Here is a 13,698-nt window from a genome sequence, read left to right as displayed (position 1 = left end):
CATGTAGTTCAAATCCCATATTTTAGAGATGGAAACTGATGCTTTAGGAAAATAAGTGGCTTGATCAAGGTGACATAGATGGGTGACGGCAAGAATAAAGAATGAGATGGCCTTTAAAAACCTAGCAAGTGCTATGCTGTTTAAGCTTTCACATGAAGTTTCACTTTGCAGGAAATACACAAATCAAATTCTCAAGGTCAGCTTGAGATTTTTTTTTATTTCTACAAATTCTATAAATAAATATGATATCTATATATTGTATGGTAGAGGTTACAGCTTTCTGTCATAAATTTCACAATTTTTAGTCATTTATAGAAATATTTATAAAGAGTTTAAATATATATGTAAAAGTTTAAAAATATACACACATAGTTAATTCAAAAGTACAGGTACAAAGGCAGTGTTTTTCACTTACTAAATACTTGTGAGAAAATATTTGAGATTAAAGAGGAAAAAAAAAACACAAATGTTTAGAGAAGAAAATGTACTGTACTATGATATTCTACCTCTTCTTGGGGCACTAAAATTATTATGACTTTTAGAAATGCCGGAAATGTAGGAAGTACAAGAGAATATTTCTAGTAGATAAATATTTTAGCCATGGAACTAATGTCAGTTTGTTTCATTCATGAAGCAAATATTTATCAGGCTCTGGCAATGCACAAGCTCTGTGCTTTCTTTGCACACAGGGAGCTTTCAACAGAGAAAACTCAGGGTCACACTGGATGGGAAGAGGGATTGGAAAGGCCCTTCAGTTTCCCAAAGCTGAGCACAAATTTCCCACCCCACCAGCTTTCAAGGTCTTGAGACTGTGCACCTCAAGGAGAGAGGAAAAGGCAATGGAACAGGATGTAGAGAAAGAGAAAAAGGAGGTAAAGAAAAAGATGAATAAGCCCCAGGTGTGTTTATGTCTACTCTAAAGAGTTGCAGCTATTGTAAAGCTTTTATTTTTTAATGCACTAATATTCTTGATTCATTCCATTTAAAATATTGAACATTCATGGATTCTGAGGCAGAGTAATCATTTAAAATACATTGGAGCAAGACATGATTCAATTAGCTTTATTTTTCAATTATACAATTTACGAGAGGATATAATTAAAAAGAAAAATTCTAACCTTGGATAATAAGAAGAATTGGTTTTAGTTTTAGAGTAGATAACTAACAAGTAAAATGGAAACATTCTGTTTCCTTCAGCCTAAGATATCATGGTTTGGGGAACACATGCTTTCTTAATGATAATTTTGACTATGAAATTTCAGCACTTGGCATCCTCGTTCTGCCGCAGGCTGTACAAAACTTATGTGGCTAAATAATTCTCCGAAGAGGATACACCTAAACAGGGATCCCCAACCTCTGGGCCACCAACTGGTACCAGTCCATGGCCTGGTAGGAACCAAGGCGAACAGCAGGAGGTAAGTGGTGGGTGAGTGAGCAAGTTTCATCTGTATTTCAGCGGCTCCCCAGTGCTAGCATCACTGCCTCAGCTCCACCTCAGATTATCAGGCATTAGATTCTCATAGGAGTGCTGATCCCTGGTGCCAAAAAGGTTAAGACACTTAACAGCTGAGTAAGTTCAGATGTATCCACAGAGTGAACACCCACCCTAAAAATAAACTCAGGGTTGGGTGTCATTTTCAAAATAATTGTCCTTTGTGGCAAGGAATATATGTTAAAATGTATCCTTCTTTAAAAAATTAGTCAATAGGTTTATATTTTCTATCGCTGTTTTCATCCCTTCAGCTAAAAAAAAAAAGAAATTGGTTCTAAATTTCAGACTGTTAAAGGTTTAAGGTGAGAAATTTGACTACCTCAGGCCTTATTCCAGGTATTCTTTTCGAAGCCTTCCTCTTTTTAATCAAGTTATGTGTCTTGACACACTGACTGTTACCTAATCATGTGACTCATAAAAGTCATGATTCAATATAATGATATTTTCCCTTTACTGAGTAACTCTGAGGTCTGGTTCTGTTACCACGTTTCCTGATCTTCCAGGTAACCTCTTGTGTGTGGAACAGAGAATACACTTGAAAAGCACTTGACTAGCCCCTCCTCCTCTGCTGCTACCAAAAATGGTTTCTTCCTAAGTCACAAATCTACTTTGAATGTTAATTAAACATTTACAAGGTACTTTAAAATCCTCCCCCAATGGTAGTATGAAAATAGTAAACTATGTTCATTTGAATAAGAAGAAACTTTTGCCCTTCCAAATTAAAAGCCTCTGGCCTCTGAGTTTAATTTTAAAAATGTAATAACTTAAGATAAAAGAATTCAGTACCTACTATGTATAAGGCCTTGTGCCAGACATGGAGATAAAAGTAAACTTTCCAGGACTAAGAAATTTTTCATAAATTACAAACAACATTTCATATTATTTAGTTCATATCGACTCTCTCTGGGCTTAAAAGCTAAATTAGATGCAAAACACTTACCTTTTTAGTATTAAACTTTTACAGTGCTCCTTAACATATGACACTATATCTCATTACATAAAGAGGCAGTATTTTCTACATATTAACATATATTTCCACATTTTATTCATTAGGTTTTTGAAAGTATTTTAGCATGAAATTTCCATTTATTGTATCCAAAAATAAAAATAGCATCAAAGTCTTTTTGAAACTCCCAAAACACAGTTAGGGAATAATGATCATATGCTAAAAAATGTAAAATGCAATTTCTGCCTTGCCCCATTTACTACAAAATCACTACGAACAATGCATTTTGTACAGTATATTGCTCCAGGGAAACTGGATCAGCATCCAGAATGAATAAAGAACATTGCATTTAAAATCAGCTAATTCTGCTTCAGCACTTTTAAAAACTATTTGTTATGATATTACTTCCTGTCAAGTATATAATGTGATATTTTCCTTAATAAAACTAAACAGTTGCTATAATTTCGGCTTCCTTCATTTTCCACTTTTTAAGCACTAAATATTTAAACCATGCAGACCTGGAAGTCTCAAGCCAGTCATCTGATTTGAGCATCTCCATGCCTAAGGTATAGTAACTATTCGTACAAGGCCCTGTTTTGTCACACAGACATACATAATTGACAGCTGTTGAGGTCCTTACCTGCCCGCAGGCCAAGCCCATTCCTCTTTCTCCCATGCCATGTGGACATGATAAATTTAACTCCAGGGCATCTGCTCCAGAAGTCTTTAAGACATGAAAAGAAAATGAAAGAAAAGGCAAAGCTTTATTTGTGAACCAATATGCTTTCACCTTTGATATCATAGGTCACATTTGTCGAATTTTAACTGTTCTGTTTTCTGCATCACAGCTATCTTGTGAGGTATATTCTGACTCTTTCAAATTAGATTGTGTATAACAAAAACAATAGCAACAAAAGCAAATATTTATTGAGTGCTTATAAGAGGACATTCACTGCTTTATGTGCTTTATGTTCGTTATTTCAAATTCTCATAATCCTTGGATTATTAGGGTACCAATTTTACACACAAGAAAACAGAAGCACAAGGATTAAATGACAAGCCTAGTTGTTGAATGACACAGCAGAGATTTTAACATCAGGTCTCTCTGACATCACGTTTATTCTGCCCTACACAGCTTTTGTTTTCATAGAAACAAATCTTACTAATTCTGGATTATTGGCACTGGAAGTAGCAGGGCAAAAAAAAAAAAAAAAAAAAAAAAAAAAAAAAAAAAAAACGTAGTAGGAATGAATACAAGTAAAATTCAAAATACTAATTGAAAATTAATTTTATTGTATTTTAAAAAGTCTATGCTCAGAAATATGAAGTATAGATAAATTTGTCTTACTTTAATAATTAAATAGAAATCCTTATTTAACACATTAATCAATTAGCGTACAAATGGGTCCTACAAAATGAACAAAATAGTCCGAAGTATTCTAAGAACACTTAGAGTCATGGAATTTTTTGAGATATCTTCTGTGGAAAACTCTAAGAATAAGCAAAACACTTTTTTATAGTTTAATCCAATAATTTGAGGGATGGGGGATAAACGAAATGATTCCAGTTTTATATTCTTTCACCAAACCTCTAGAATTTCTCCAATGCCACACTTTCTTTTTTTAAAATTAAATTTACTGAGTGACATGGTGTGCAATTCTAAAACACATCATCTGTATATTGCATTGTGTTTACCACCCAAACTCAAATCTCCTTCTGTCAAGAAATGTAAATCGAAACCACAATGAGATATCACCTCACACCTATTTAGAATGCCTTTCATCAACAGGACAAGTAATAAAAAGTGCTGGAGAGGATGTGGAGAAAAAGGAACCCTCACACACTGCTGGCATCCTTTGATAGATTAGAAAAATATGTGCTACATATATACAATGGAAACTACTCAGCCATAAGAAAAGATGAAATACTGCCATTGCGACAACATGGGTGGATCTTGAGAATACCATGCTCAATGAAATAAGTCAGACACAACTTCTTTTTAAGTAAGGTTAACTAGAAGCTTGAATTAGTTCCCATAATATTATAATATGTCTTATCAAATCATGCAAAGGATTAAAAAATATCACTATTTTCTAAGGGTATCAGACCTTTTCTAGGCTAACAACTATTTCTTCGAGGTCTCTCTTTTCTTCCTAATTGTTCAAGATTTTAGCCTACTTTTCCCTCCTGCATGAATTTTAGGTGGAACCTCAACAAACTTAAGAATTCTAGTTAGCTATTTCTCAGTTGAGTTGCTTACTGATCTTTATTCATCAGTGAGTCTGCTTTTTCTTCTGCACATTTATGAAAGTTCATTTGATTATGCAGTCTATTTTCTAATAGGGTTTCGTTATAGTTTTTGCTTCCCTAATTTAGTTTTAAAATGCTTCGTGTTTTTTAAACATCACCTTAAAACATGCTGTTTTTATCCTGCTGATCTGGTAGTGAGCACAGACAAAGCACAACTGGCTAAACTCTGAGTTCTAATCCTAGGTTAGCTAAGGAATTGGGAATGCTTTGGGCAAGTCTGTTAACCTTTGTTCCTATCTATTCAAGTGTAAGCCGAATTAATATGACCTATCTCAAAACCATGTCCTGTGGGAATTACCAGCTTAATTAAAGAATTGCACATTCCAAAGACATACGATAGTGTGCTTTTCTTATTATTTCTTAGTTATTTCAAATATTTCCTTTAGACTTCTTTATTTAGTTAAATGCAGCAATCAATAGCCCAATCAATTCAACATTTTGGAATAGGTAAACTCTAGATGGCATTTGTATACATATTTACATTCTACATATTTCCTAAAACAGTGGTCCTCGAACTTTTTGGCACCAGGGACTGGTGCTCCTATGAGAATCTAATGCTCGATGATCTGAGGTGAAGCCGAGGCAGTGATGCTACCGCCAGGGAGCGGCTACAGATACAGACGAAGCTTCGCTTGCTGGCCTGCTGCTCATTTTCCTGCTGTGTCTGAGAGCTGAGGGACCCCTGTCCTAAATATAAGTGCTACATGACAATAGCTAGCAAAGTAGATCATAGTAACTAACATTTATTGAGCACTTACAGTATGAAAGACAGTTTGCTAGGCTCTTTGTATTAGGATATAATATTCCATTTTACAAACTAGAAAACCAAAGTACAAAGAGTTCCAGTGACTTTCTCAATGTCCCACAGCTTGTAAATGAGAGTAGGGACTTGAACCTAAGTATTTTGAGAGCATTTTTGAGTCCAGAGCCTACATTCTTATTCATTATCATAATTTATTAAAAATCACTTTTTCTAAGGCTGGTGTGACACTGTGTTAAGAAAATATAACAACTTGGCATCCTTAAAGCTTCTAAACTTGAAGTAAAAATTAAAATCTTATAAAACCAGCTATCCAATTTAAAGCCTTTTCAGTGACTAATTATTAAACATTTCTGCAGTATTATACACATATACAACCATAGACCCACCAAATACACCTGGAAGGCCTTTGAAATAAGCATCTACATTTCAAAAACTGAGATAATCCTGCTCAAGGTAATACAGGAAGATTGAAACATTCATTTGGCCTCTGCTCAAATATTGCTGCCACAGGATGTATACCACCTTAAAAGGCAGTTAATTCCATTTCCAAGCAACTATATGCATTCAAAAATTTTTTAATTGCTGAATTAGCATGAATTAAATGAACTGAAACTGGGCATGCATTCTGACTCCTGTTTAGTCACAAGCTTTTTGGTTTATTCACTTAGCAGAGTTAATTCCACCTCACCAAAATGTTTATACAATAAAATAATCTAGTGAAGACACTGACAGAAAATTTGCTTTTCCTTATTTCATACATTACCTATTTATCATCCATTCCCTATACGCAGTAGAATGTATATGCTAATAGTGTGGACTCGAGTCAGATTCATTAGTTTGAACACATACTAGCTGTGTGAACTTGGGCATTCTATTTAACAACTTTTTGCCTTAGTTTCTTCATCTCTAAAAAGTGGAAAATAATGGAAGTAATTCATAGGGTAACTTTTATAATGTATAAATAAATTTAATAAGAGTGAATGACTTACAACAGTGCCTGGACTGTAATAAATACTATGTAAATTCTGTATAAATACAGTGTAAGCAATTTATATCTATCTATCTATATATATATCTATCTTCTATCATCTATCTATCATCTATCATCTATTATTCTATATGTTTGTCCATCCATCCATCCATCCATCCATCCATCCATCCATCCACCCACCCACCCAACCATTCAATTAGAATGTCTAACTTGCCATTCCCCGGCTTTGGTTAGAGAACAGATTTAAAGTAACTATACTTCATTAGAGGGGGAAAAAAAAGTGATATAATTTCTAAATTTTTTGAATTGCTTTATAAAAACTTTCCAAGAAATTAGGGCAGCAAAACCACAGACCCTGGACAATATATACAACAAAATCAGGTACAAAGCTTTTCCCTGTCTCCTTCTCTTACCTCTCCCTTCCTTCCTGACCAATGTGTCTCTAAGCTCTTTGAGTGGGGCAGAGCAAGACAGGTGACCAGGAGGATTTGAGGAGGAGCCATGGGGGCCCAGTGTGAGGTATCAGAGCCCGAGCACAGTGAGAAGGATGTCCATGTGGAGGGTGGCTTGGTATAGTGAGTATATCAGAGCCCAAGTGAGAAAGGAAGCTTCCACTGGTGGTGAGGGCTGGCAAAGGGCATCAGAGCCCAAGTAGGGTGAGGAATGTGTTCCATCAGTGGGGCATGAAATGTACACTTCTTGGATTCTCTCTTCCATTAAAAGAATACGCAAAGTCTACTGTTGACTTTCTATGTAGCAACACTGTCGTCTCGTCTCGACTAGATGCTACTGATTTGACACCAAGCTGTGAAAACTTTTCCGGAGGCTGCTTCTTTTTTGTGGTGCTCAAAAATCATGACAGTTAAACCAGGCTGAGAAACACATGAAAGAGAACCTTAAAAGGTATGCATCCTAGGGTTAGAGTAAAAGGAAGTTTTGGTTCAGCATGGTTCTATTTCTAGGAGAAAACAAAACTTTCTCAAGAATATGTGTATGATAAAGAAGAATATACTAGACATACAGATATACATTAACTTTTAAAAATAGCATTTAGTTGAATTTACTATATTTTAAGAATGTACCTAGGTTCTATTTTTTTTTTTAACTAATCACCTGATCTTAAATCTTTGTTCGAAAAAGTAAAATAAAGTGGTAACCTCTGGTAAACAAACAAATAATAATAATAATCTCTCCTTGTACAAATTTTCATTCTGACATAGAGATTCTCAGTCTTTTCATGTTTGTGTACAACTGGATCTGTTCTGCTGTTACATGGGCCACTTCGGTTTTTTGACATAATAGTAAAGAGCTGATAGATTTCTCTAATTCTCTATTGTGTAATTCAAGCATTCCTCTGTAAGGAGAGGAACTTCATAAGTTTAAAGTATATCCATTATCATAGTAAGCCATTTGCTGAACTTAAAACCAGTGGCATGCTAGAACAGCTGGTATAATAGCTCAGATTTCTTTATCGCCACCCCTGAAGAAATGTACACCGTAAGTGGTATATTAACTTTGATTTGAATATTTTTTGTTTCTGTTGGTTTATTTTTCTGTGGGCTCTTCCACTGTAAGAAATTTGTTTTATTCTGTTGTGAAGCATGTGTTCTTAAAAAGAGAACCAAATACTAACTCTATAAAGCTTTATTGTATGCCTACCATATGAGCTGAACGGAATCATGCTGACCGATGCTGCCCCAAGGGGGATGTGAAGGCTTAGGGACAATTTCTTCACGTGATATGCCCTGCACTGGTCCATATTTTAAGGTTACAGGGATTTTTTTTTTTAACCGGCACCATCTGTAGATTGACCTTCTCAATATGCATGTTGCTTTCCTGTGGAAAGATTCTATAGACTTTTGACTGAATAAAAGACATGTCATTTTTGTTATAAAAAAGTTTTTCCTCGTTTCTTAATTTTTCCTTCCTTCCTTCCTTCCTTCCTTCCTTCCTTCCTTCCTTCCTTCCTTCCTCTTTTATTTGTTACTATTAGTACTTAGAAAATGATATTTAATTAAACTGCAATTAAAACAGTAAATGCGTAATGTGAAAAACTCTTTAAGTTGGTTAGTATATTACTATTACAAAAGCTTTTGACTTTTTGAAAGTAAAATTCGCTTATTTAGAAATTAATGCTCCTTACTGAAGAAAATATATGTTTTAAGTATTTTACTCTACAGAGAGACAGAGAAGAAAGCAGCATGATAAAGTCATTCATCATAGTCAGCTTAAAATTGGCAAAACTCATGCCAATCTTCTGTGGAAGATTTCATGGTCAATTAGGTAAATACATGTATAAAATGGACCCAGCACCAAAGATCACAAAGCCAATTACTGATTATGCTTAATTTCACCCCCCTTAGTCCCAGAAGTAATTTTTCCCCTCATAGTTTTAAGATCCAAATAAAATGTACAATCAACATTTTCGAACGCTATTGTAAGCTTTATAATATTTTATAGAGTTGTTATTTCATAAGAATTGTTAGTTTTAGTCTTCTATACTTCTAAAAGGTTTTCAAGAAACTCCAGTTAAATCTGTCTAGAGTATTTTTCATGACAGAATGATGGACATAAGTGTATCATTTTAAGTATGTATTTTTCTATTTGAAATACAAATTTGAGGCACATGGTTAGTCGCTTGCATTTGTGCAAGATTCCATTTATATTATAGAAAAGCTGCTGACTAGTGTTTCATTCAGGAGCATTCTGTCCTACCATTTTATGCATATCTGTATTCAAACTCGAATAGTATTAAATGAACCTTTTATATTTTAAATATTCAAGAGTTTTATATTCAAAATTTCTTCTCTCACTGTCATACTAGTTTGCCTAAAGGCAAGGTAAGATCAAGTTAGAGTCTCAAAGGTAGAATTAAATTTTATCATGACATCCATCATAATTTACAGTTTGCTTAATATGCAAATAAAGAGTATATGGATTCAAAGAATAATTTTTAGGTAGCATGTGAAATCTAAGGGGCCACTTTTATAGAATAGATCTTTCAAATTTACATTTCCATCATTTTAACAAAAACACAGGGTAAACAAATTATAATAGAAATGTTTTAAGTTAGTGTTTTCCATTCAATTTTATTTCTACTGGGTTATTTTTCATGGCAGCTCTTTATTTAAAACCAATAAAAATAGATGAAATAAAATAAAATAAATATATACTAAAGAAATCATTACCTCAGCCATTTGGGAGAGTTCCATCCAGTCATTTCTATTGTAACTGCACATGATGCTAGCAATCACAATCTTTAAAAAGAAAAAGAATATCAGTTCAAACAAGGGAACATTAACATTTACATGTATATGTTTATAATGATAGACTATATTATAAAATTAGTTTTCAATCTGTTAAAAGACAAACAATTTTAAAAAGCAGGGTATTATAGTAAAACAAAAGATGAGATTTGGGGCTTCAGAGTTATGTTAGAGACTCTCTCATTTACTATCCTTAGTAAATGAATAGTTGAGCAAGTTACTTAACTTTGCATAATTTAAAATTATAACATACTGTAAATATGTAAGGTATTATCCATATTATAATATGATTGAAGAAGACACTAATTTATTTCTTTTCCATGCCTTGAAATCTTTTAGCTACATCAGTAATTATATTAATAAACATTTCTATGTCATCACGCAATTTAAGCAACAATTTCACATACACAAATTTATAGAACTCCCCCTGTTGCTTTCTGAGGATAGCAAAGTTGATATTATTATTTTCATTTTTAAAAGATTCTGTTAAATGTCGATAATTTAATTCTGGTCTTATAGCAATCCTGTAAAAAAAGGATTGCAGAGCAGTGGTTTCGAGTACGTGCTCTGAGGCCAGATGTCCAGATAAGAACTCTGACTCCCACTTACTGCATTGCTCATTGGTTACATGTAGATAATAACACTACCTACTTACAAAAGTAATAATAGAAATTGCTAAGACTTATATAGCTCTTATGATGTGCTAGGTACTATATTAATGGCTTTTACTTTATTAACTTAATTATTCTAAACACTATTCTCCCCATTTTACATATAGAGATGCTGAGGCACTGAGATGTAAAGGTCACATCACTAACGAGCAGAGCCAGGACTCAGGCCCAGGCAATTTGTGGTGTTAACCTCCAGGTTGTCTGGCCCAAAGTAAGTGTTCAATACACGTCAGTAATTATTATTATTTTTATTATTACCATTGAAAGATTATGAGATTGAAATACAAAGAGTTTGTGCCAAGCCTAAAGTCAGAGTGCCTGTGGAAGAGTCCACTAAAAGCCACTGTGCTCTCACCACTTGCAGCTTTTTAATGGATGTCTTGAAAAAAGAAAAAAAAGAAGAAATGTAAAAGTCTGACGAATGCTTTTAACATTAAGGGAAAGACAGAAAACAAGTTATGATCAAACTGGAGAAAGTTTTCAAAACCAGGGAGACAAGCCTGCCCTTAATGTTGCTTTAATTTTTCTCTCCTGATGGGCTAGAATCTCCAGGGGAACTGAGGCTGACTGCTCTGCATCATTCATTGCTTTATCTGTGACAGCAGTCATGGTGTTTGGCACATAGTGAGGCCAAGTGAATAAATGAATGAGGTCACCGACGGTTTAGTAGCCTGGAGTTGCTTTATCCACTGATCCCTTTACAGTTAAGCAGAAATGAATATCCTAAGTTAGAGAAGGGGAAAAAATTGGTAAAACTGTTAGCAAATAGAGTGAGCAAGGCTGATGCTGGTGTTTATTCAGGCGATGGAAAGAAGTGTCAAATGTTAAAATACACGGAACTTGTGAACTAGAAGAAGTAATTAAGAAAGAAGAATCAAGAGATCTGAATCTGAGTGACTGAGGCAATCTCAGAATATTAGTCAGGTAAAGGTAGGAGGACAATGATGAGAGAAACGAGGTAGCCAGGAGAAAGCAGATTTGGGTAGATTCCTCTTTACAGAGAGGAACAAAGAGAAGAAAATAAAAACACGATGGCTAGAGAAGGAAAATTTAAAATGCCTAATTATTTTTGGTTGAGTTCAGGATTCAATCTTTGTGTGCAGTGAGGATGCAGCTTTTAAGAATTTGGGAGGAAATGGTAAGAATGATCCATGGCCTTTTTTTCTAGGGCCTAAAGAAAGTAAAAAAATCAAATTCCAAGCTTGCCCATTTGCAAACAAAAAAGGGTCACCAGCGTAATTGTGCATCTTTGGTAGGAGACTCTGTCTTTCTGCCCTTTCCCCTTGCTCTAAGACCTCAGGGATATTCTACCCCACGCCCCAGTTAGAAAACAGGTCACAGGGGAATCAGATATCCTAGAACTACACTCATACCTCCTGGAGAGTATTCTTTACATAAAAAATAAAATTTAAAAAGATCTTATTTGAAAGGAAAATCAACTGAGACAAAGGCTGGGGTCAGGTGACAGATTCTTATTGTCCTTGGGGGCCTCAAGTTTCAAGTAAAGAAATAAAAACAAATTTAAAAAATGTTTAATCTAAAAATGTAGGGAATAAACAGAACCTCTAGGCTTGTTGCTAAAACTTCAAGGGCAGGGTTAGGTCTAAAGATCCAGACTGAAAAAAAAGATTTTGGCATTAGAGACAAGTTCTGTGGTGAAAGTGATGAACATTAGAAAGTTTAATTACTTCAATTAAGATAAGACAAAAACAACAAAAACAAAACTTGCCTCCAATTATGACAAGGTAATCTCCAAGTTCACCTTCACATACGAAAATAAAGTGGCCAATGAAAAAACACAGCGACCTCCTCTCCAATGTCACTCTCAGGGTGCCACGGACGACAACAGGAAAGGTCCTACTAGTGGGCAGGACCCACTCAGCAGAGAGTCCACTGCCAGAGGGATCAGGCTGCCCCGCCCTGACAACAGGAGATGATATGTGCTCTAAATGAGTGACTAACACGGTTCCTCTTTACTAGATGACAATTTTAATTTTGATAAAGCGGTTTTTTGCTTCAAATATATATTGATTGTGCCAAGGCTGTTTGAAATCATCATTTGCCCTCTAGGTCTTGAAGATCATGAAGAGCTCTTAAACTGGGCTTGATGGAGAGAAATAAATATCACTCAGAGAATTGTCTGAACATCACGAGCGTTGGTGTCATGAAATGTCTGAGATGTACTGACCGGGTATGACTATGGGCAGCTGTCACTGGAGAGGGGTGACCACATGTGTAGAGACACATTTATATTAAGCCGAGGCAGGATTTTTTGTGCATGTTCTCAGCAGCCAGACACTACACCATTCTTTCTTCATTTTCTTTTTTTAAAATAATTTTTTTTACTTTTCGATTACAGTTGACATATAATATTAGTTTCAGGTGTACAACATGATGATTAGACATTTATATAACTTATGAAGTGATCACCCTGATAGTGCTAGTGCTCATCTGACACCATTTGTAGTTATTACAGTATTATTGATTATATTCTTTACATCCCTATAACATGTTGTAGCATTTTATTTTATTTTACCATTAGCTTCAGGTATACAGTACCTTGGTTAGACATTTACTTAGTTTATGAAATGACCCCCCTGATTGCTCTATCTTTTCCTAGCTCTCACCTAGCCATTGCTGACTGCATTCCCTATGCCATGCTCCCAATCCCTGTTACCATCTATCAGCTACTAATTTGTACTTTAACCTTTCACCACTTTCTCCCAGGCCCCCACGCCCCTTCCCTCTGGTCCTCTATACTTGTGAGTCTATTCTTGATTAGTTTGTTCTTTTCATTCCTTAGATTTCTCATTAAAGTGAAATCATATGGAATTTATCTTTGTCTGACTTATGTGCTCAGCATAATAACCTTTGATATCCACGTCATTGCGAATGGTAGGATTTAATTTCTTTTTTTTTTTTTTTATGGCTGAATAATGTTCCATTGTATATATGAACCATAACTTTTTTATATAATCATCAGTTGATGGGCATTTAGGTTGTTTCCACAGCTTGGTTTTTGTGAATAGAGTTGCCAGAACATAAGGATGTATAGATCTGTATGAATTATTGTTTTTATTTTCTTTGGATAAATATCCAGAAGTGCAATTGCTGGATCAAAAGGAATATCCATTTTCAATTTTTCGACGAACCTCCAGATTGTTTTCCACCGTGGCTGTACCAATTTGCAATCCCACCAATAGTGTATGAGGGTTCCCTTTTCTTCACATCCCTGTCAGCAATTGTTGTTCTTTGATTT

The 13,698-nt window shown here is 34.8% G+C and overlaps 1 protein-coding gene across 2 annotated transcripts in view; it reads right to left on the bottom strand.

The window, feature by feature from the left end:
- The window catches only part of DPYD (dihydropyrimidine dehydrogenase), a 691,841-nt gene that overhangs the window by 243,266 nt on the left and 434,877 nt on the right, over window positions 1-13,698 (bottom strand). For both annotated transcript variants that reach the window (XM_036235253.1, XM_036235254.1), the window contains 2 exons: window positions 9,691-9,759; window positions 3,079-3,162 (listed from right to left, as the gene is read on the bottom strand). In XM_036235253.1, coding sequence (XP_036091146.1) covers window positions 3,079-3,162; window positions 9,691-9,759 — 153 coding nt within the window. The remainder of the gene's footprint in view (window positions 1-3,078; window positions 3,163-9,690; window positions 9,760-13,698) is intronic.

The sequence above is a fragment of the Rousettus aegyptiacus genome, unplaced genomic scaffold (assembly GCF_014176215.1).
Source record: "Rousettus aegyptiacus isolate mRouAeg1 unplaced genomic scaffold, mRouAeg1.p scaffold_m13_p_17, whole genome shotgun sequence".
Taxonomy (NCBI): Eukaryota; Metazoa; Chordata; class Mammalia; order Chiroptera; family Pteropodidae; genus Rousettus; species Rousettus aegyptiacus.
This window is presented reverse-complemented; position numbering and strand designations above follow the sequence as displayed.